Raw genomic sequence first — 24,127 nt, forward strand, 5'->3', positions numbered from 1 at the left:
TTCCATCTTAAATAAACTTTTATTTTCTTAAAATATAGTTGTTTCGACATAAAAATAATATTCACTGGTTTTCATTTCCAAGAGACAAAGTTGGAGAGTTTGATTTATCAGTTTAATTATGACAGAGATGAATACTTACTCAGCATTAGCAATGATAGCCTCACTGATAATTATCATAAAACATATGGCATCATAAATGTGATAATTTCCATGTGCGATTAATACTTGTTTAAGTGTCACCTGTCAATTACAAGTAATCTGTAAAGTATCACTGACAAGACTCATATGGCATGATTATTAAATAAAACATGAGAGAATGTCAGACTCCGCTGCTTACAGAATAACTGTTTTTTTCCATTGAAGGGATCTAAACTTGAAAACTAAATATGTGTTCGTAAACACTTTGCAAAAAAAGGTTTTAAATGTTATACATATATGCACAGTCTTACCGTTCCATTTACTTCTCAATGATTAACTGGAGGAGTTTGTTCATAAAGCACATTGTTTGATCGTCAATGAGAACAATGTCAAAGTGTTCAAGAAAACTAGGCAGCCTTTCTTCACTCTGAAAAGATTCAGTTTTGAAATTATAAATAACATAAATATTAAGCATATTAAATGTGAACTTCATGCAATATCCAATCACACACAAACTTTGACAAATGACATTAAAATTTATGATAATATCCATTGTTGCACAAAGGGCATAAACATCTCAGTACTAAAAAGAGATGTGGCTTTGGGCATAAAAACTCTAACAAAAAATATTTTCTGAAACCCTCTTAAACTTTTTCCACTGGCAGATGGGCCTTTCTATTAGTTAGCAAGGAGATTGCATTCATTCTGTCAATTTTTTAGCATTATTTCCAGAGTACACTCTGTGCGCATCTTTTTATGGTAAGTCAGAAAGGACAAGTCAGCTAGAGATTGACTGGAGAACACTGAATCACCATTCCAAGTGCTTAGTTAGTTCATATTTCTGGAGTCTATTTTTTCAAGTCATATTATAATCATTCAACAACAGTGGTTCAGCCCAGGTGATAGCGTCAGTGGGGGCAAACTAATGCTATGTAATCTCATTAAACACTCAAATTTTTACACGATCTGACCAGAAAAGAATTTTTACATTATAGTATACATGTATTTTTAAGTTTCTTAGTTAACGTTTCATGACCATCATAAATTTGCATTAGAAGGATCAACAAATATGCACAATGCAACAATTTCATTGTGTAAAAACCATTTGCCTTGACCAGGATGGGGAGCAAAGAAGACGAATGATTTTTTTAACTTAGTAACTGTTACATCATGATGAATGTGCACATTAGTGAGGGGTGAAAAAATTGATTTTACAGTGGCTTTAACAATAATAATAATATTTTTACTGTCCAATGACCATACATATCATGTAGGTATAGGACACATCAAACACAAAGAAAATTGCGAATTACAGATACATTTCAACTCCATGAACATGCTTAAAAAAGAGAATATAAGCAAGTAATAAAAACACAATGCATAACAACAATGATAAAATCGAAATTAAATTTGTTGGATATATTCTCAGACATAATAATTTCCAGGAAAATAATAGGAAAGAAAGGTAGAGGAAGCCAAAGAAAGAAATTTATGGATGATATTAAAAGTACTATAAGAGTAACAACATACAATGAATCTCCAACATCATCATCAGGATGATGTGCAGCATCAAAACCATGGTCGTGTGATATATTTAATCTTCATGTGGAAGTGCAGTTTCATTTTTTACCCTCATCATGGTAATATGTAATAAATACTTACGCCCATTGCCATTGGGCTTTCATATGAAATTGCTGATTTATGGCTAAAATGTATGCATGTGCACATTTATTTTTGTGGCAGGATAGGTCAGGCACATTTTTTTCGGAAACTGAAAATATTTAACTCAGCCACACAAGTCCTGAAATTAAAAATTTTATGAAAAACCAAGCAGACTGAAAATAAATGCCTATGGCAACCAAAATATTTCACTCATAGAGATCTCCAATTGCATACATGAACAATGACAACCATGAGAAGTAAAGGAGTTAAAAGTATATTCAATACCATAGATTCCCTTCCACGATAAAGATTTCTAGCATAGAATCTTAAAATGTCTACTGATAATCATACACAAGCCCCTGGCATCAAGCTATTTCCTATTCATTCACTATTACTGGGGCACACCGACAGAATATCATCTCTCAATAGATAGGTAAAATTGTTTCTGGTGTGACTTGGTGGAAAATCTTCATATTGAAATTGAAAAATAACTAAGATGGCTTTTTGACATAAAAAATTTATTTAAGACCCAGGTTTTGTTATATTATGACATCTCTAGGTAAAAATTGACACGTCAAACACAGTATATATGTATCCTCTCTGGGTGGAGAGGAAGGAAAGGATTAGTTGATGCAGGAAGGGGGGGGGGAGAATTTTATGGTTGGAGGCGGAGGAGGATTGGTAATGGTGATAAAGTAGCAGGCTGGAAGGAGGGATTAATAAAATGTCGAAAAAGGTTTGCTTGGCATCGAGGTAGTTGGCAGAGGAGTGGGGGAATTTCGCCTGAAGAAGTTATACTATAACAAAACCTGAGTCATAACTAAATTTTCTATGTGGAAAAACCAGGTTAGTTATTTTTCAAATTCAATTACTTAATAGGTAAAATAAATTATTACAGGACAATTTTAAATGCAGATTCTTTGAAAAGTTGTTCAGAGATTAAAATGGTGAATGACAATGTTAACGGACTTTGTTCTCAAGCTCAAAATGGTTCTTGTTTTTGTATTTGCTGCTGTTTTTTTTTATTTTTTGTACGTTGGCTGTTTTATATTGATGAGTATATTTGTTTTGCAATGAGCTCCACTTATCTTTTATTCTGTCTTCCACTTTAAATGTATTGTGCTTGTTTTTTCCCATGTCTTGAGCTGAATTTCATGTTCTCCTAGAGGATGATACGTCCAGGTAGAATAAACAGCACCACATCAAGAGTGAAAAGAACATTACCTTTTCATAAAGGAATCCTATCTTGAGCACTGCAAGTGGGGTGGGCTGCACAACTTCTGCCATGCCTGCATCTCCAACGTTGTCCCCAAGGAGAATCACATGACTTCTTGAACTATGGGCACAAAAGTTGGTTCATATGATGAATTTTGACAAAGGTAAAAAAAGCAGAAATCAGCACGAAATGTATACAAAATAAACTTACTTCATTCAAGGTTATGAATTATGTAGTATGTATTTGACCAAACTGAGTGAGAGTGCCCTGCATATCCCATCAAAACACTTGCACAAAATTTTTATATAATTAGGATATAAACAAGAACTTGTCAATAAAGCAAAAGGGTCAATTTGAGTAAAATAACAGTATAATATCTATGCTAAAGAGATACAAAGAGTAATTTTGCCAACTATCAACAGAAAGAGTAAGCGGAGTCCCTGTTTACGCAGATGTGAATTTGTCATAAGGGGGTAGGGTTGATGCAGTAACTATTGTACTGGCTCCTCATTGGCACTGATTTTCCACCCTAAGGGTATTTTTTATAATCCCCACCACAGCAGAATTTTTCAGAGGTTTCCCGATCTCATATGAAGAGCCTTTCAGGTAGACTATGCCATCCATTAGGTGGGGCATTGAACTGTTGACTCTTATGAGCCTTCAATTAAGAGTAGGCTAATGCTGACACTGGCTTTCTCTCCACCCTGTAATATGAGGGTTGGTATTTATATTTTCAGCCTAATGCTGAAAAGACAGTAATTTGTTGTTGAAAATGCCTTCATTGTATTTCAAAGTATTCTCCATGATAATCAATTCACTTTTGCATGCGCTCGAACCAATTTTCATAAGACTTTTTCCACTCCGATTGAGGTACCTCCAAAACATGGTTTTTGAACACATCAACGGCTTCTTCAGGTGCCGAAAAACGTTGGCCATGCAATATTTTCTTGATAAACGGGAATAAATAGAAGTCACTTGGTGCTAAATCAGGGCTGTCCAGAGGATGACCCATGAATGCGACGTTTTGGCCAGTCAAATAGGTAGTATGTTTCAGCCGATCTGTGAGAGCTTGCATTGTCATGATGAAGGATGACCCTTTGTTGCCACTTCTTTTTTTGTATTTCACCGAGCACTTCCGGCAAACAAATGCTCGAATACCATTCAGAATTTACTATTCTATGCAGCTCTAACAGTACGGTTGCCACATGTCCAGTTATTCCAAAGGAACAGGCGATCATTTGCTTTGGTGTGCTTCGTACACAAATCACTTTTGATGGATTTGGCTCCTCTTGGAAGACCCATTCAGTGGATTGCTGTTTTGTTTCGGGCTCATATGCATAGATTAAAGATTCATCACCTGTGTAGATGTTATTCTACACAGCTTTTTATGCACTGCGATTGAATTTCTTGAGCATTTATTTGCACCAATTGACCCAAGCATCTTTTTGAGCTTTGGTCAAATTATGCGGGATCCAATGCAAACAAATTTTTTTCACAGCCAAATGTTAATGCAATATTATATCTTATTGATGCTCGTCTTACTAATCCCCAAGGATGCCTCAATCTCACGATAAGTCACATGTCGATCATCCTATACTAGTTCTTGCACAGCATCAATTTTTTTCTGACACAACAACTGCTTTTGGATGACCTTCACAACTTTCGTCCCCGAGGGGACAGTGGCCATGATGGAATTCTTTATACTAGCGTTTCACAGTGGCAGAGGATGGAGCTTCATCGCCAAAAGTGGAAGTAAGTTGACCATGATGGAATTCTTTATACTAGCGTTTCACAGTGGCAGAGGATGGAGCTTCATCGCCAAAAGTGGAAGTAAGTTGACCATGATGGAATTCTTTATACTAGCGTTTCACAGTGGCAGAGGATGGAGCTTCATTGCCAAAAGTGGAAGTAAGTTGACCATGATGGAATTCTTTATACTAGCGTTTCACAGTGGCAGAGGATGGAGCTTCATTGCCAAAAGTGGAAGTAAGTTGATCGATGCACTCCTGTCTTGATAATCCACGTCGAAAGTCATAAAAAATCATTGCACGAATGTGTTCAAAAGTTAACTCCATTTTTTTGCTAAGACAAAATTTTCAAGTCACTGTTAACAACATAAGTTTTGATCGAAATATTTGGAAGAAATTTAGCAAAGGAATCAAACATGCACTCTGCAGTCAGAAGTCCAATATTCGATCGCCTGGACTATCACATCCCACTAACATACAAATCCACAAAATACTTACTCTCTTCAATGATCTTGAATTGCACATTTAACCCAGACACTCCTCATCTATATCCCACTCACCCCTTTGCCCTACCTAACCATTTCATTAACAGATTTCAATTCCCTTCAAAATCATGTGATTCCTGGTTTAAGCAAATTTCACATGCATACAACATTGAGGACAGGAGTGCACTTTGATGAAGTATAATCTGGTACTTTCCCAGCATGTCAGATTTATGAAGTTTTCTCAGGTCTTCCACCAGGTCAGGGGTTCCATGTTGGTCAATGCTTCGAAGGTGACTCGTGATTGGTCAGTGGTGGAGGAGCCTCCAGACTAGTCTCCATGGTACTGTGTTCTTTTCCCTCATTCTTTAACATTCCACAGCACCAGTTTCCATGCTTTGCTGAGGGAATAGACAGAATCTCCATTGAAATTCAGAATCCCCATCTGTTTTTCAATGGCTTCTTTGATTACTCGGTCCCAGTAACCAAGAGAGCGGGCAAGCAACTTTGGTTCATTGAATTTAATGGAGTGGTCCATACCTATGCTATGTACAGCAATGGCCGATTTCTCCATCTGCCCCGGCTGTAAGTGTCATTGACGTTCTTTCTCTCTGGTCTCAATGGTCCCTCTCCAATGTAGATGTCTCCGCATGCACCAGGGACTTGATGTCTGGGGTTTTTAGGCCAACTGGGTCCTTGTCTCTGATGAGGAAGCTTCCTCATCGGAGCCAAGGACCCAATTATGTCTGAACCTTGCTTCACTTTATGCTTAAACCATGTAATTGAAAAAATAACCCTCTTCCCTTAGAAATTCATGCAAATGGTTAAAAACATTGACACAATCTCTTGGTGGTCGCTAAAGAGCCCTACCAATTTTTCAGAGGCATCCCGTCTCAAATCCAATATAATTATCAATGTTTCTAAATACTATTATCCCTTCACCAGGAGCACACTCAGCAAAAACTTATCTCAATTTTCCCCAGAACTCATCTATCACACTTTCAGTCTCGCCTTTCATATCACAATCACAACTCTACAAACGCCAACTTTCATAAGGTGAGATCAAACTTTCCTCGAGAATACGTAGTTAGAATATGTCAAAATACGAATACGTAGTTAGAATATGTCAATGTTATGAAAATCAACAATGCACATTATTACTAACCGAACATGATGGATGGATCCTTTACCATGACAATGCACCTTAACATTCAGCATTAATTGTTCGTCATTTTCTGGCCAAAAAATCAATCACCATCCTTGATCATCCTCCTTATTCGCCAGATTTCGCTCCCCGCGACTTTTTCCTATTCCCAAAATGCAAAAATGTGATGAGGGGACATCACTGGGAAGATGTGGACACAATAAAGAAAGAAACGACGAGAAAATTAAAAAGCTTATCTGCCGAGGACTTTCAAGGGTGCTTTGAACAGTGGAAAAGAAGAATATGGCATAAGTGCATAGCCTACGAATGGAGAGTACTTTTGAAGGGGACAAAATCGATGTAGACTAAATTTTGCAAAATAAAATTTTTCATGGCCTCAATTCGCGTATTTATTGGACAGATCTCGTATGTGTTCAAAGAAGGTCGCATACACTAGAAGTACATTATCACACACTCGCACAGGCGTAAATGTCTTTCTATGTGTCCAACGTAGGTTTCTCGTGTGCAACATACTCGGAAAAAAGAAAAAGTTTCCAGGCCTTAGTCAAAGCATTAAAAATTAATCGGAGGTTTTATGGACACCAGGATTGAGAGATAAGAAGAATAAATTGTTGGACCTTAAGATTAAACGGACCGTTTTGCCATGGCAATCAGAGAGCGGATATCGCCACCACTCCTTCACACACTCGGAAAAAAACCTCCTGGACGATTGGTGCACCCCCACGGCGACCATTTTTAAATTGGATTAACCCCCTTCATTGTGACAACCCCTTCCTCCAACCCCACTGTCACATATCCTAATAGGTTTTTCAGAGGAAGATTCGGCGTAGATAAATAAGCGGGCGGGAGGAGAGAATTCCATTAGCCAGGATTGGTTCATTTTTTTCATTCGGCGTGTGTGGAACTGACCCTTCTTTTGGGGTTATCGCCGTTCTCTTAAGCGTAGGATTATGCAACCCCTCTCTCTTTCTCCGCCGGCGACAAACGTCGTAGGGGAGCAGAGATGAGAGCATTATTTTTTTCTTAATGAGTGCTGCTACATTGAGTTAAAATTAGAGGAGGAATAAAAGTTTCCCAGCGATTTTTTTAAATCCTGGCAGTATAAGTAAAAATTAATATGCTCGCAAGGTGTCGTTAAAAATGACTCGTAACTCAGGGATGAAAAGTGAATATTATGCGAATTTGAGAATCACCAATTAGATAAAGTATATCAATCGTTATACGAGATCTGACACTTAAATACGCGAGCTGGTACAATCTGGCTGCCATGACGCCGCCCACTAGTGGCGCTAGTTGCCCGAGACCCAATGAGCCCTCTCTGCTTGGCGGATCGTTGAGCTGTGCGCATGGTGCCAGTTATGTCAGTTTCTATTGTCTTTGTTTTTACTGTCTGACGAAAATGGAAATTGACGAAATCACGGATCAACGAATCAATATCAAGTTTTTGGGTGAGGTGTGGTAAAATTTATCAAGAAATTACTGAACGTTGACGATATCTGATAATGCTCTGAAGAAAATATTCGTTTTCAAGTGGATTAAGCGTTTTAAAGATGGCCGACAAGACGCCAGGGATGATGCAAGGCCGGGACGACCTTCAACCACCTGTGTTGACGACAACATTGATCGTGTGCGGTCCCTTGTCCTTAACGATCATTGAAAGACTGTCCGAATGATAGCTCATGAACTGAATTTAGGAAAATCAACAGTGCACACTGTTTTAACCGAACATGATGGGTGGATCCTTCACCATGACAATGCACCTGCACAATCAGCATTGATTGTTCGTCAGTTTCTGGCAAAAAATTCAATCACCATCCTTGTTCATCCTCCTTATTCGCCAGATCTCGCCCCCTGCGACTTTTTCCTATTCCCAAAATGCAAAAATGTGATGAGGGGATATCACTCGGAAGATGTGGGGAGACACAATATAGCAAGTAAGGACGAGAAAACTAAAAAGCCTAACCGCTGAGGAATTCCAAGGGTTCTTTAAACAGTGGAATAGAATATGGAATGAGCGCATAGCAACGAATAGAGAGTACTTTGAAGGGGACAAAATCGATGTAGACTGAATTTTGTAATATAAACTTTTATGGCCATAGTTCGCGTATGTATTGGACAGACACCGTAAGTGTGCTGATTTACAAATTCTAGGAAACATTTAGAGAATCCGCGACAGTAACTTATAATGGCATCATCTGCTACTGAACATTATAATGCAGCAATTTCAAAAGTGTAATAAAATCATTCGCTTTGTCGGGGATTCAAACCCGGATATTTCAAGGGATCCGAATTCGAATTCCATTCAAGGCAGATAATTGTTTTACACTTTGAAATGGCTGCATTTTAATGCTCATATGCGTTTACCAAGGGGTTCATTGGGTGTACCATAGTCTGAGAAGTAGTAAAATATGATGCAATCCGGTGAAATTCAAAGAAAAAGGTGCACGATTTTATTAAAAAATATGCTTAGGTAGCATCATCAGGCCATGAGAAGGCGAAGGCAGATATCACACAATTCGGGGAGTGAAACTAGAGCAAGAGGAATCCTTCATCTATCTGGGTAGTATTATTATTTGCGATGGGAGAAGTTTGGCTGATATCAAGCGAAGAATAATGTCAAGCTAAGAAGGCTTTAATCAATAAGAGGAAATGGCTATGTTTAAAGGACCTGAGGCTGCAAGTAAGGAAGTAATACATCAAAATATTCGTATGGAGCATAGCACTCTATGTATCAGAGATATGGAGCATAAGGTAAGGGAGCTAGGGAAGAATAGAAACCTTTAAAACATGGTGCTGAAGAGAAGAATGCTGAAAATTAAATGGACGGAAAAAGTGAGGAACGAGGAAGCATATTACGAGGTGCAGATTAGAGGATTGGGTCATATAGGGAACTCTATGGCAAAAAAGGACTTAATGGTTAATCAGACCATGAGGCACAATTGAATAAGTTAGAAACATAATGTGAGGGAATATTGAAGGGCAGATACAGTAATTGAACACCAAGAGACAAGTATATAGTAAACATTAAGGAATAGGGTAAAATAGACTCGCTAAGAGAGGGTTAGGGATTAAAAACAATATTTGCAGAGAGGATTGAGATAAACCAATCTTAAGATTGAAGTACTCATGATGACGATGATAATTACACATTTTTGGGATTAATGGCGACTATTTAAGTTAACTGTATTCCTCTTATTCTCTTTGTTTTCCCAATGCAATCCTCAGTACCGTAGTAAAACGACAATTTTATTTAAAAAGTCACTGCTAATTTTAAAAAGTATGGACACTTTTTGGATTGACTATGGGGAAATGACACCTAGTTCTAATGGTTAATCTTCCATCACGCTGTTAGCTACGGAGAACAAAATAATAAAATTATATCATTTAAAATATGCAAAAATATAACATGTAAAATATGCAAAAATATTAAAAATATACCACGAAAGAGTTGCAAAAAATATTTAAATACACCATGCAAAGTATAAAAAAAATATACCATGCAAACTATGCAAAAAATATGTTTATAATACCATTAAAATATGCAAAAAAATAATCAATATATTCCATGCTTTTCTTATCTCAGAACAAATTAAAGTTATGTCAAGCATTAAATTTCGTGGAAATGAGCAACTTGTTATTAAGATGTCAGCTATATTAGCAAATGAATAAATTTTGAACCAACATTTATTGATAAAGGATATATCTCCGAATGGATATGCACCATTTGCTATTTAAAATAATTGCGAGACTGGATGTTAATTACGCTATTCTTATATTTGTAATAACTGGAGTCTACCGGGAGAAATACTACCTTGATCAAAAATTTCCCGGAATTTATTCAGAAAATTAAAAATACAAGTTTATTCATCTAAATCTATATTGTCCCCTTCAAAGTAATCCCCATCGACTGCAACACACTTATGCCAGCGCTTGATCCAATCCTCGAAACATTTTTTATATTCGGTTTTCGGTATGTCCATTAGTGCTTCCTGCGATTTTTCCATTACTTCCTCTCGGCTGCTAAAACGCGTTCCCCGTAATGGTTTTTTAACTCGATTGAACAGAAAGAAGTCACAGGGAGCCAAATCAGGTGAATTCGGTGGCTGTTGGATGGTATTTGTTGCATTTTTCGTCAAAAAATTACGAATAATGATAGCACTGTGCGACGGTGCGTTATCATTGGTGCAAAATCCACGAGTTTTCTGCCCACATTTCTGGTCTCTTTCGGCGAATTGCTTCACGCAAACGTCTCATAACGCCCAAATAATACTCTTTGTTTACTGTCTGGCCTTCTGGCAAAAATTCATGATGCACTACACCGTTGTAATCCATGAAAACCGTCAGCATTGCCTTCTTTTTTGACTGAAAACGACGTGGTTTTTTTGGTCTCGGCTCATTTGGTGAACGCCATTCACTTGCCTGATGTCTGGATTGCGTGTCGTACTCATAAACCCACGTCTCGTCTCCAGTAATGATCCTTTTGATGAATGTGGGATCGGATTCAGCCTCGCAAATCATGTCTTTTGCGACGTCAACACGGTCTCTTTTTTGCATGAAATTGAGGTCTTTTGGCAACAACTTTGCTGCTACACGACGGAAACCCAAATCATTAACCACAATGTCTTGGGCGGATCCATAGGCAATGTTCAAGTCCTCCGCTATTTCTCTGATGGTTAATTTGCGGTTATTGACCAACATTTCTTTTACTTTATCAATTTTTTCACCGACTTTCGATGTCGATGATCTGCCACTGCGTTCATCATCTTCGATTGACTCACGACCACTTCTGAACCGCTCGTGCCACTGGTAAACGACCGTTTTTTTTAGAGAATCGTTGCCGAAACACTTTTCCAACATTTGCAACGTCCGTGCGCCACTAAATCCGTTTTTTACGCAAAATTTAATACAAGTTCGTTGTTGCAAATTTAAATCCATTTCTGAAATTGTAAAAAATCGCCAACACACACAGAGATAGATGTACTCTTGGCTACGTAACTTTTGCAAATGTCAAGTTATGACACTAAGATTTAAAGGGAATATCAACAACAGATGTACCAATTTAACAAAAAAAACAGAACTCAAATCGGAACGATGGGAGCGCCACACGGTGGTTATTCCGGGAACTTTTTGATCAAGGTAGTATATATAGCCTAATGGTTTGTCAGGATTGTGTTAATAAATAAGAATAACTTACTGTCCACTTTTATTGGGGCCACTGCCAGCAGCGTGCTTGTTGAACACATGAATGAACTCCCCTTGAAATCCATCCAGGACTATATTTGTGTCTACTTGTGAGAACATTAGGAAATTAGATACGATGGACACGTTTGGGTGCAGGATGGCATGCTTCTTCAGGACAGCCTGCACCACATCTCCAATGCCAGCAGAAAGGACAAGCACTGGGATACCTGCCTTCTCCAGAGTGTTCATCATGTCATCTGTGCCATCTCTGTTAAAGAATGGAACGAAAAATAAGTAAAGGGACACATTTTAATTTAGCACCAATACTGATAATAAAATATAAAACATCTCATTATGCTTTACACTTTACACTAGGTGAAATTGTTTGATGTCCATATTAAATAAGTTTGTGCCTGATGATGCCGCAAGTCGGTGAAACGCACCTTAAAATAAAGTCTGCAGAAAATTACAAATGCATTTAATATGGACATCTAATTATGATATAAAATGAAAACCCACTTTCAGTACAATCACAAATTAAACAGAACTTAGCATAAAAACAAATTATAATACATATATACATATATATATATATATATTATACATATACATACATTTTTTGGGAGTACTTTCAAAAAATATTTAAACTCCATTGCTTACTACTGATTCAAAACAGTGACATTATCAAAATTCAAAATCAAGGCAGCTATTTCCTGCACATCATACAGCAAAAAATACTTAACAGCCATTATTATCTCGGGGAAACAGTATGCACTTAAATGGCTTAAAGTATGTTTACGTTATACTCCCCGGTCCATAAGATGCGGGCTGATATTAGTGCACATTTTGGAGTAAAAAAAGTCTCTTGTTAGTGCCAGGAAATACGGTATTATTGGTACTGCTATCATGAAACCATAAGCACAGTAATCAACCCGAAGGTCGGTTTGGTAGGTGATGGCAGAGTTCACCCAGTACTAAGCCCAACGGCATGTGAAATTCACACATTAACTGGGTCATAAGGGGTGCCAGTTCCTTTCCCTGTGCCGCTTACGGTTTTCCAGGAAGATCTAGAACCCAAAAATTACACAGCTTGGGTGGAGCTGATGGTACCCAGAGAGGCTTCCCTGGGAATCAAACCCAGACCCTCAGGTCAGTAGTCCAATGCTCTTCCCCTTGACTACTGCAACCTTACAGCTGTCATGGCAATCATATTATGTTGACCATACCTTAGAGCAGTGATCACAATTAGATCTTAGCATTGAGTAGTACTAAACTGTAGGATTCTATGCTTCTTGAAAATCTGAACAGTTTCTGAGAATGAAATCAAGGGATCTACAAGATTTTCTATGCACACAATTGAAATTATGGTGAACACTTACTTGAGATTCAAATATTGCTCCCCAAGCCTTTTAATTTGTTTAACGAGAAATCAGGTAGAGGAATCATTGGAAGGTAGAAGTATGTCGAATGCCATGATAGAAGGAAGAAGAATGGGTAAGCAGAGTAAGGGAAGGAAGAGAGTGGTCTCTTTGGACAATATGAAAAGAGGCAGACATTACAAAGAAATTAAGAAAGAAATAATGTTGGGCAAAGAAAGAACCCACATACTCCTCACAATACTTAGAAGTGAACAGTCATTAAGGTCTGTCTGAAAACTTTTTTTAAATATGTGGAATACCTTGTATAAATGAAATAATGATGATTTCCACCTTAACATTACATATGCACATTATCTCCTCAATTAGTACTATGAGGGTGTTCTGAAAAGCTCTCGGCTTTGCCTACAGATGATATCAATACTCAAAAGATTTTTTCCTCTCATGTTGGCATAACTGTGAGTAGATGCAGTGTTAAATGCAAGCCATTCACTGTAAGCAGTCGATTATATTAATTGTGGGGTGTCTATTGTTTGAAATGGAAAGAATTGAGTATTATGCAATGATAATAAATTTTTTATAAAATAAGGTTTAATGCCAACTGAAATTCATTCCAGGTTTGTGAATGTGTAATGGGGACTCATCTCCTTCAATTTCTACCGTGAAGAAATGGGCGGCCAAGTTAAAATGTGGCCGTGAAAGACTCCCAAGATGGTCAACGTGAAGGACGTCCAACAAGTACATCAACACAAAAGTTGCATGACGTGATTTTGGATGATGTGCGTACAAAGGTGTGTGAAACTGCTAATGCTGTTGGAAAATCAAAAGAAGTGTTGGTTACATTTAGCATGAGGAATAGCTCATGACAAAGCTTGACAAAAGATAGGTGCCACACATGCTCTCTTTGGCTTCAAAAATGCATTTGGACAACACTTTTCAAACAATATTTTGGTGGGCTTTACAAAAAACAGGAGTGATTTTCTGCATCATAAAGTGACAATGGATGAAACATGGATTCGAAATTACACACCAGAATCAAAACAACAATCCATTCAGTGGATTGAGGCAAAGACGGTGCTATGGGCAGGAAAGGTCATGTCATCAGTTTTTTGAAATCCAAATCAAGGTAAAAAAATAACTGGGGATTACTACGAGGGCTCGCATTTTAACCTTGTAACAAAACTGGGGTGCACAAGTTGTGAAAACAGAACCGACTTGCAGAGGAAAGAAATGTTTTCCGACAGGCCAATGCACCTACCCACAAAAGAGTCTTAGCGATGGGGAAATAGAGGGATTTGCACTGTCAAGGGTCAGAACATCCACCCTATTCCACGGCTGTCTCCCTCAGACTTTCATTTCTTCCAAAATCTCAAAAGTTTCCTCCCTAGTCAACGCTTTTTGTCCAATCAAGAAGCGATTGCAACTGTAGACGAATACTTCATATAATGAATAACTGATCGTAGCACTGTTCTACTAAATAAAATTTATATTTAACGACCAGGTTTCAATGTATAACATCATCATCAGCACCTGATGATGATGAAATACATCGAAACCTGGTCGTTAAATAAAAATTTTATTAAGTGGAAAAGTGCTTCGATTAGTTATTCATTAAGTTCAACTTCCACCACATCACGCCTGAAGCTACTAAATTTGTACTTTACAAAACTTCCAGAAGAATACTAAAGAGATAAAATAATGGGAGAGGAACAATGTTGGATGAAATGTTTTAATATTAAAGGCGATTACGTCACATAAAACTTTTTCGAAAACATCGTCATTTTCATCATCAGGCTGAGAACTTATCAGATCACTCTTGTATGTCACCATGCTGCCACAACCAAATGCCACACAATTCATAGGTAAGCACAAAACTAGATTGACTTACCTCATGGCAGTGTGTGTCTCCTGCACAGCATTGATGATGTCCTGAGGAGTCAAGTAGCAGCCAGTCAGCAAAGTCTCCGCCTCCTTGTACCACTGGATCATGTGAGGAACCTTCTCCTCCACAGTCATCTTGTGGCACACCTCAATTGGGTGATATTTGTCAAATAAGACCAAGGACTTTTCCCTGTAATGCGCAGGTAGGTGTTCACTAACTTCAAAAATACCTAAAAGAAAATATACAAGGGTAAGTCAATAAATAACTCAAACAACTGGATAGAAGCAGTATTAATCAAAGTAACTTCCTGAAATTTATTTCACTTTTCCACATATTCTCCCCACACATTCAGACGCACACCCCATCCCTTTACAAGTCACTGCTAGCCAGCAGCAAATTAGTCTTTTGTTTGCTGGCGCAGTCAACGAGTAACCCCTTGCGCTTCAGCATCATTATTTTCAAACCATCGCCCACCCAAGTGATTTTTTATGGGCCAGAACAGATGGAAATCACTAGGGGCTAAGTCGGGACTGTACGGTGGATGATCCAAGCGTTCCGATTTAAATATTTGTCACAGCTCCTCCGTTTGTCTTGCTGACTTTTGCAATTTATTTATTAACTTACCCTCATATTTTGAATTAAAAAACCGCCCTTTATAAGAAAAAAATTAATTATAACATTAGTCTAAATGATCTACATCTGGCCTAAATCCATTAATGTTACTCAATAATCTAGAAAATCTTTAATTTTTCTTCAAATGCTCATGTTTCTGAGATTTTATCCCATCCAACTGCCTGGGTTCTCATTAATTCACATGATCATTTTTCCATCTTACCAGCTGTTACTTAAAAAATAAACAATCGTCAGCTGCGGCATGGATGCTGTATTTCCATCTGCAGGAATTCAACAAAAGTAAAAGTGACCTACAACCCCAATACGGCAATACCAGACCTATACTTTTTGTTCCCAAGAATAAAAAGGAGCTTGAAAAGCAACCATGTTGGAACACTGGATAACGTCAGAGACAGATAAATGTGACAAGGTGCCTGAAAAATGTTCCCATCAAGGCCTTCCAGGAACATACCGCGAATGGCAGAGGTGCTGGAATCAATGCGTGGATGCAAAAGGGTTCTATTTTTGAAGAATTTCAATAATTCGTACTTTGATTTGCAGTATATTTTTTCCTGCATTTGCTCAACTTATTTTTGGGATAGACCCTTTATTTCAAATTCCTGTTAAACTGTGATTTCACAATACAAAAACACTTTGTGAAAGGTAATAGAATGCCACTTAAATTAAACATCCCACGCTACTATCATGGACAAAGATCAAAGTATGGGTCTTGGCAATGTGGGATTTGGTCAATTGGTCAGTGTGTCATGCCCGGCAGCATCAGAGGCAAGGCTTCAACTGTCCCAGTCCCAACAAAGTGGAATCAACAGCAGCAGTACAGAAGAGGACAAAATGAGTAAGAAAGGGGACTTGGATCATGTCAGTTTTTCATAGAACAGCCAATGAACTGACTGGAATATCCTGGTGTTCATGCCAATACATTTCCACATTACAATTAGTTAGAATAGGGACTGGTATGTTAGGACTATATTGGGGATGTTAGAAAATATAAAGGGATGGATGGAGAGAGGAAACATAGATATTTTAGAGCTGGGCAAGGTAATATGACAGAATAGTGAGGATTACTGAAGTGATATTTATAAAATAATAGACGGAGGAGGAGAAGAGAACCAGCAAGGAGTGGCAATAGTAACAAACAAGAAAGTTCATTCCAAGTCAGGGCCAATACCGTGCCTTGGCAGGTGCAACAAATGGATGGTAACTCCCGAACGAATATGTGCATGTGAGCTGAATGGGTGAATGTGCATGGGTTTAGACTAATATTTTCTTATTTTTTGATATATCCCACTTTCTACACACTTTGTGTGCAGAAAGCGGGATACAAATAGAGGTTGGTTATTTATATTAAATTTCATTTTCAGCTGACGTTCGGTGCATGCAAAAATTGTTTTGTGTTGATGGTTTTCATGGTCGTTCTTACAACAGAGTAAAAACACTTTTGTAAGATTGGAGAAACATACATTGGACAATATTATTCAAAGAAATTTCAATCAAAAAGTTCACTCTTTCGATAAATGAATTAAAATTTCCGAATAATGCTGGGGTTTCTACTTAAGCATGCCTGCTGTAACAGATGGACATCACAGGTTTCAATGTTTTTCCCCTTTTATGTTTCAAGGCAAGCAAAATACCAATCAAATGAAACATTTGACTGCTGCGGTAATCTATATCTAGCCATAATGGGGGCTGGAGGCAGATTGTGTCGCTGTTGCTCAGGTAAGAATCTCATTTTGAGATAATTATTTATATTGCGGTTGAAAGTGAAGCAATGTACTCCACCACCAATCCACTGATTTGACGGAAATAGACTTTATTGTCATCAAGAACAAGTATCAAATCACATGGCACTGTAAATTCCTTCCTCACTTCTCCACAATCTCACAGGGATTGTCCGGTATATTGACTCATATTCAAAAGAAATTTCAAAATGCCTGAAGGCTGTCAAAACTACACTCGGTGTATATACTTCAGAGAAAGAAAATATCAAAGAAAAAAGACCTGATGCGAGACCTAAGGATTCAATGTAGCAAAGAAGAACCGCTAGAAACAGTGGCACATAAAATGCACTTTGTGTCACCAAAGAACAGAACAGTCATGCCATAAATATAACAAAAAGAATCTACTTTGTTTTGTGCCAGAGGTACATTCCGAAGCTGAAGATGAAGGTTACAAGCCGGTTCGTGACGTAAGAGAACTATTCATCATGAAAAATGTTCTGCATTTGAAAATAGAGTTGATGAAAACAATGGAGAAAATTGTTCCGTGAACCGAGTTAAGTTTGGTATTGTCTAGTCATATTAAGTCAGGTGCTGATGGTGATTTTTTGTTGAATTACATGAAATCTAGATTTTGAAAGCATGATTTTTCATGTAAAACAATCCCCAAAAACGAATATGATAGCTCCTTCTAATTGGGTGCCAATTATGACCTTCTTCGTGATTTATACAAGAGGGTCACTTACCAAAAAAAAATGTTCTCAACAGTAAATACCAATTTAAAATCATAAGGCATATATGAGTGCGTTAATGAAAAAGGGAATGGTCAAATTGGTCAAAGATTTTCCAACCGTGAAGAAGTAATGTCGGCAGTTAATGGCTATTTGGAGGAGCAAAACTTCTTATAATAAAAAGGGTATCAAACTTATTTAACATCGCCAGGAAAAGTTATACAGCTGAAAAGAGATTGTGTTGAAAAATAAATACATTTCTTTCCAAAATGTTGGTTTTCTTTGTTGGGTTGGGTACTTTTGGGAATACCCTCGTATGTGCTTTTATCCTTTTTTCCTATACATACCTATTTAGATATGAATGAATATATTTTTTCCATTTGGTGGGTTTTTGTTTTTGAATGGTCGAGTGCACTAGTTAAGGTAGCTTTTGGATGGACACAGCCTATTCAATTGCACAACAATACAATTACTTGCCCCTTCTAACAAAACAAAACGTGGTATACAACAGTACAATCAGTCTCTCTTCAATTCTACACTCTCCCTTCCTTAATTCCATCCAACATGCCTATCCTCCTTTTACTCCTTTCTCGTTTGCCTAATGTTCTCCCCTCTATCACAGCATTCAACATCACATTGCCAATCAAAATGTTCTGTATCCATCTTTGCTGCCCCCTAGTCATTTCTCCCAACAATCCTCTCTCCTCCCCCACTATGTCTAGCACTTCCTTGTTTGTTTTCTTTTCTGTTCACTTCACCTCCTCCTCAACCACATTTCAAAGGCCTCCAATCTATGCCTATCATCCAGCTTCAATGACCATGTTCCCATACCGTACATAGCTACGCTCCATATCAAAGCTTTAACGAGCCCTTTCTTAACATCCTTAGTCCCTGTCATCAATTCCCTCCTCCTGTGAAAGCTTCTTTACCTAGTTCAATTCTTCTTCTTATGTCTGTCTGGTTGAAAACACCTCCAAGATAGGTATACAGTTCGATTGCTCTAGTTTATGAACTCCTATTTCAATATTTAACTTAGCTTTCCTTTCTCGAAAACCACATAACCCATGTCTTGTCAACATTCATACTCATCCCATTACTATCGCAATGAGTTGCCAATGAACTGAGGAATGCTTGTAACCCTTTCGCTAACTGGCATACTAAAGCTTGATTATCTGTAAACCTAACTAATTTTATCAATCCTCCACCCACTTTTATTCTTAAATCCAAGCCTTTCCATGCCTCTTTAACCATTTCATCCATAAAAGTCTCCCATCATTCCAGTCTAATCCTATTTTCTGCAACATATTCATTAATTGTACCCAATTTATTCTATTGAATGCCTGTTTGAAATCTATGAAACACACAAATACAACTTGATAGTACTCTTATGTTCCTTTCTATCAGTGACCTCATACATTTATTCAATTGCTCAACTTTGTGGAAATTCATGTTAATTAAATGAAGAATACAATGTATCTTTCCACTCTCCTTTTATTCACATACAACTAGTTTCAACGCTCAAGCATCATCATCAGGTACAAATTAATCAAGTTGCGGTCCATTTATATATCCTTCATGAGGGAGAGGAGGGGTGGGAGAGAGGGGGAGGAGAAGGAGGGGAAAGAAAGTGGGGTTGCAATAGGCATTGATGGGGAGAGGGGAGAGGGCTGCTAAGCATCAGGAAAGGTGATTGGTGGGTTCACATTTGGTTGTTGGGTCTTTCTGTTAAGGAAAGGGGTACATCCAGGATTGGGGAGAGATATTCAAACAATAAATCATTAACCAAATGACCCGTTTTTAAATTCTTCCTGATTTCCAGCTCTTCCCACTTGTTCATCCTCATTCCTTTTTCCATCTGGTTTAAGAGTTCCGGATTGAAATCACTCCAATGATTTTCTTCCCATAGATGCTTGGCGAAGTGTGATTGCTTGAGGTCAGTTTCCAAAACAGCGTTTGTGTTCCTCCACCCATGTTTTTAATGATCTCCCCGCTTGACCTATATATATAGTGCTACAATCCTTACAAGTTAACTTATAAATGCAACTTTTATTTTACATACATATTTTGTCTTATGTAGTATTCAAGAATGATTTTAAGTTATTCGTATCGTAAAAAGCTATTCGAAATTTTTCCCTAAGAAAGAGGTAGGCTAACTTTTGTGAAATCAATCCATAATAAGGGAGTTTGCACCATTTGTAACCTATTTCCTCCACATTAATTGGTTTGAATAAAAGATTGTATTCTTTAAAGGAACATTTTCTTTGTGGTATTTTTTCAATAAAATTTTCTTTGTAGCCATTTTTCATTGCTAAACCTTTTTGAACCCACTAATTAACTTTCCTGATGCTAAGCACCCCTCTCCCCCCACCCCATCAACGCCGATTACAACCCCACTTTCTTTCCCCTCCTTCTCCCCCTTCTCTCACCCACCCCTCCTCTCCCTCATGAAGGATATATAAATGAACCGCAACTTGATTAATTTGTACCTGATGATGATGCCAAAGCATTGAAACTAGTTGTACATGAATAAAAGGACAGTGGAAACATATATTGTATTCTTCATTTAATACCTCATACATTCTTTGGCATCAGGCATGCCTGTCCTCTTTCTAAACCTAAACTGATAATTCCCGAGGTAATCATTAGTCCTGCACTCCATTCTCTTATTGATGATCCTGAAAACCACTTTAACTTCATGCAAAATCAAACTAATGGGTTAGTAGTCCTCACATAAGCTGCCTATCACTTTTTTGAGATTGGAGCTAACACATCCATCCAAATCTTTTGACCAAACCCATAGGGCAAATGATTACTTAGGGGATCATCAGTTTGGGTTTAGGAAGGAGAGAGGTACGCGTGATGCCATTGCAGTAACAAGATTATTAATCGAGAGGAATATAGAACACAACCAGGAGGTATTCGCCTGTTTCGTAGATTTCGAAAAAGCTTTGATAGAGTGAATAGGGAAAAACTAATGAGTATATTGCAGAAAATAGGAATAGATTGGAGGGAAAGGAGGCTAATCCGCAACCTGTGCATGTCTCAGACTGCTCAGGTGCGAGTGGGGAACGGGAAGTCCGGTTGGGCAGTATTAGGAAGAGGTGTAAGGCAGGGTTGCCCATTATCACCGTTGCTGTTCAACCTGTATGCAGAGGAAATGATCAAAGAGGCATGGGAAGAACTGGAGGTAGGAATGAAAGTGGGCGGGGAATTCGTAAAATCAGTTAGGTTTGCGGATGACCAAGCTTTAGTTTGTCAGTCAGCCAAGGGGCTGCAAGCATTGCTGAGTGAATTGGAAATTCAGGGCGACAGATATGGGATGACAATCAATATTAATAAAACAAAGGTTATGCGATTTTCCAGAAAGAGAAAGGCTAAGCTGAAGATAAAAATAGGAGGGCAAAAACTAGAGAAGGTAGAACAGTTTACGTATCTCGGTAGTGTTTTGGACCAACACGGTCAAAGTGGTAGGGACGTAAGGAGAAGAATTGCACTAGGCAATGAGCCTTTCACGAGGAGGAGGGAGTTGATGACAGGGATGTTGAGTAAGGATATTAAGAAAAGACTCGTTAAAACTTTGATATGGAGTGTAGCTATGTACGGCACGGAAACGTGGTCATTGAAGCAGGAGGATAGACATAAACTGGAGGCTTTTGAAATGTGGGTGTGGAGAAGAATGGAAAAGGTGAAATGGACTGAGAAGAAAACAAATGAGGAAGTACTTGGTATGGTGGGCGAAGAGAGGGGTTTGTTGCGAGAAATCCTATGGAGGCAGGAAAAGTGGCTGAAGGGGGTATTGACCGTCAGTGGGATGTTGAAGACTGTAATTGAGGGGAGAATGTTAGGCAAACGAGGAAAGGGAAGGAACAGGATAGGGATGTTGGACGGGATGAAGGGAGGAAGAAAGTACTTAGAGCTGAAGAGGGACCTGATATAGAGTAGGATGTTGTGTTTTGCGAGGGGTCACAAATTATTTAATTAGTAATTATGTCCATCCAAAAACCTACCTTAACCGGTAGATTACCAAAATAATAATAATTTTAATTGACAACAGGGTTTGGGTGAAGATATTAAGAAAAGGTTTGTTAAAACGCTGATATTTAGCGTGTACGGCGCAGAAACTTGGTCATTGGAGCATGCTGATGGACATAGGTTGGAGGTTTTATAAGTGTGGGTATGGAGAAGGGTGGAGATGGTGAAGTGGGCAGAAATGAAAACATACGAGGAAGGGTTGGAGAGGACTAGGTGCGGTGGGAGAGGAGATAGGGTTAAAAACAAATTGAGCAGCTTCAGGCATGTTGTGTTGGAAGTCGAACAAATGAATAACTGATCGTAGCACTATTAGTTATTCATAAGGAGATAGGGTTGTTCGGAGAAATCAAAAGGAGGCAGGAAAGATGAATTAACAGTGCCTTGCTGGGGAATGTAGTTGTGTGTTGAAGTCAGTGATTTATGAGGGAGAATTTCAGGCAAACAAGGAAGGAGCAGGAATGAGATAGGAATGCTGGGTGGAATGAAGGGAGGAAAGGTCTACGGAGAATAAGGGGACTTTCTGGTAGAGTAGGATGTTGGATTGTGTTTTGTTAGGAGAGAAGAGAAATATTTGGCTGTTGGGTCCATCCAAAACCTATAATTACCTATAATAATTATATGCCAATATTTGCTATATATTATATGCCCTTGAATGTTATGCGCCAAACCACCAGGGCTTCGGTTCAATTGAATGTTGTAAATTATTACTTTGTCTTTAAAAGTATAAGCTTTTCTCTAGATGGTCAGACAGAAAGTAGTAATTTATAGTTAAACTACGCAGTTCAGGACGGTAGGTAATTACATTAACCAAACCGGTAGAAAGCTGTGTGCTATGCCACCACATGGATCCCAAATTGATGACTCCGAAATACTGTTATGGGAGACAAAATAACAATTCATTTGTCTTGGAAACAGATAGTAAAAAAATTATTTCACGATAAGTATGGGACACGTCAGCCGGGAATGAACAACACAATGATTCCACAAGTCATTCCTGACGATTTGAATACGACATAAATCACGAGCGGGCAACACCAAAAATAATGCGATCGACTACAAGCTATAAAACCGCCAACCAACTTTTGGCTAGTATTTAATATTTATTTTTCAGCAGTATTTCAATGGGCTCCTAATTATTTTTGTTTGATTGAACAGCTCGGCTACTTTATGCATGAAAACTACTCCCTATTAAAAGAGGGAAAACCACCTTTCAAAATATGTTGCGTGAAAACAACTGCGATGTAGAGTATAAAATTGAAAACATTTTTTTCAAACAGATACATACCAACAGATAGCATACCTACTACTCACCGAAACTCGAAAGGCATCTTTTTCCATTTTCATGCTGCTTCGTTAGAGTATAGTCAAAATCGGAGATCACCTAAAAAAACAAATCAATTCATGCGAATTCTAACAATTCTACCGCTCGCTTGGAACATTACTAAATTACAGCTCAATGAATACCTGCAACATATCTTTGCCACCAACGATAAGCTTATTAATTATAGATTTAACCTTTTCAGAGTTCTTCATACGAACATTTTCACTCATTAACCAACTCATCTGTTGGGTGGGATGAAGAAACGGATATTATCATATATACAATTATTATTATTATTCACAAACATATCTCCAATTGGCATTTCAATATGACATTTATCACATACATCATTTGATCCAAGATCATTTCCCAGCATTTTTCAAAGTCAATCAAAAGTACAATATTTGAACAAATGACAGAGCCACCCTTCGACACTTGAAACTTAAATAAACTAAATTTCAAACTACAACTAGTTAAACAAACATAAACACGTGAATCAGTACCCGGTTTTGCTCTGCGCTGATACGGCATCCTTTGTTTATGGCGCGAAGGCAAGCAATGAAATCGACGAAACAGTAGGAAAAAAATAATACAATTTAATCTTTGGACTGCAACACTACGTTGGAATGATGGCATAGTAATCTTCGTGTACAAAACAATGCTTACAATTGTCTTTTCGACCTTGTTCATTGATTAATAAGAGATTACAGTATTTGTATTCTTCTGGGTACCTTCCTATCTTAAGTTCCCATTTTATTTTTTGTAAATCTATTCATGCTCTTCCTCTTTTAAAACAATGTTTGCTATTGTAATTGTTTCTTGCTGACAATATTTTAAATATATTA

General features: G+C 37.9%; 1 protein-coding gene across 1 annotated transcript; it reads right to left on the bottom strand.

The window, feature by feature from the left end:
* On the bottom strand, positions 1-23,782 carry cN-IIIB (cytosolic 5'-nucleotidase IIIB). The gene is made up of 7 exons (XM_071591418.1): positions 23,629-23,782; positions 23,426-23,524; positions 23,273-23,342; positions 14,857-15,079; positions 11,606-11,860; positions 3,025-3,136; positions 1-565 (listed from the first exon to the last, which is right to left on the bottom strand). The coding sequence occupies exons 1-7, from the start codon at positions 23,656-23,658 to the stop codon at positions 458-460; spliced, it is 897 nt and encodes a 298-aa protein (XP_071447519.1). The 5' UTR covers positions 23,659-23,782; the 3' UTR covers positions 1-457.
* Positions 23,783-24,127: the final 345 nt, after the last annotated feature.

Source organism: Hetaerina americana, unplaced genomic scaffold, assembly GCF_022747635.1.
Source record: "Hetaerina americana unplaced genomic scaffold, ioHetAmer1.1.p SCAF_46, whole genome shotgun sequence".
NCBI lineage: Eukaryota > Metazoa > Arthropoda > Insecta > Odonata > Calopterygidae > Hetaerina > Hetaerina americana.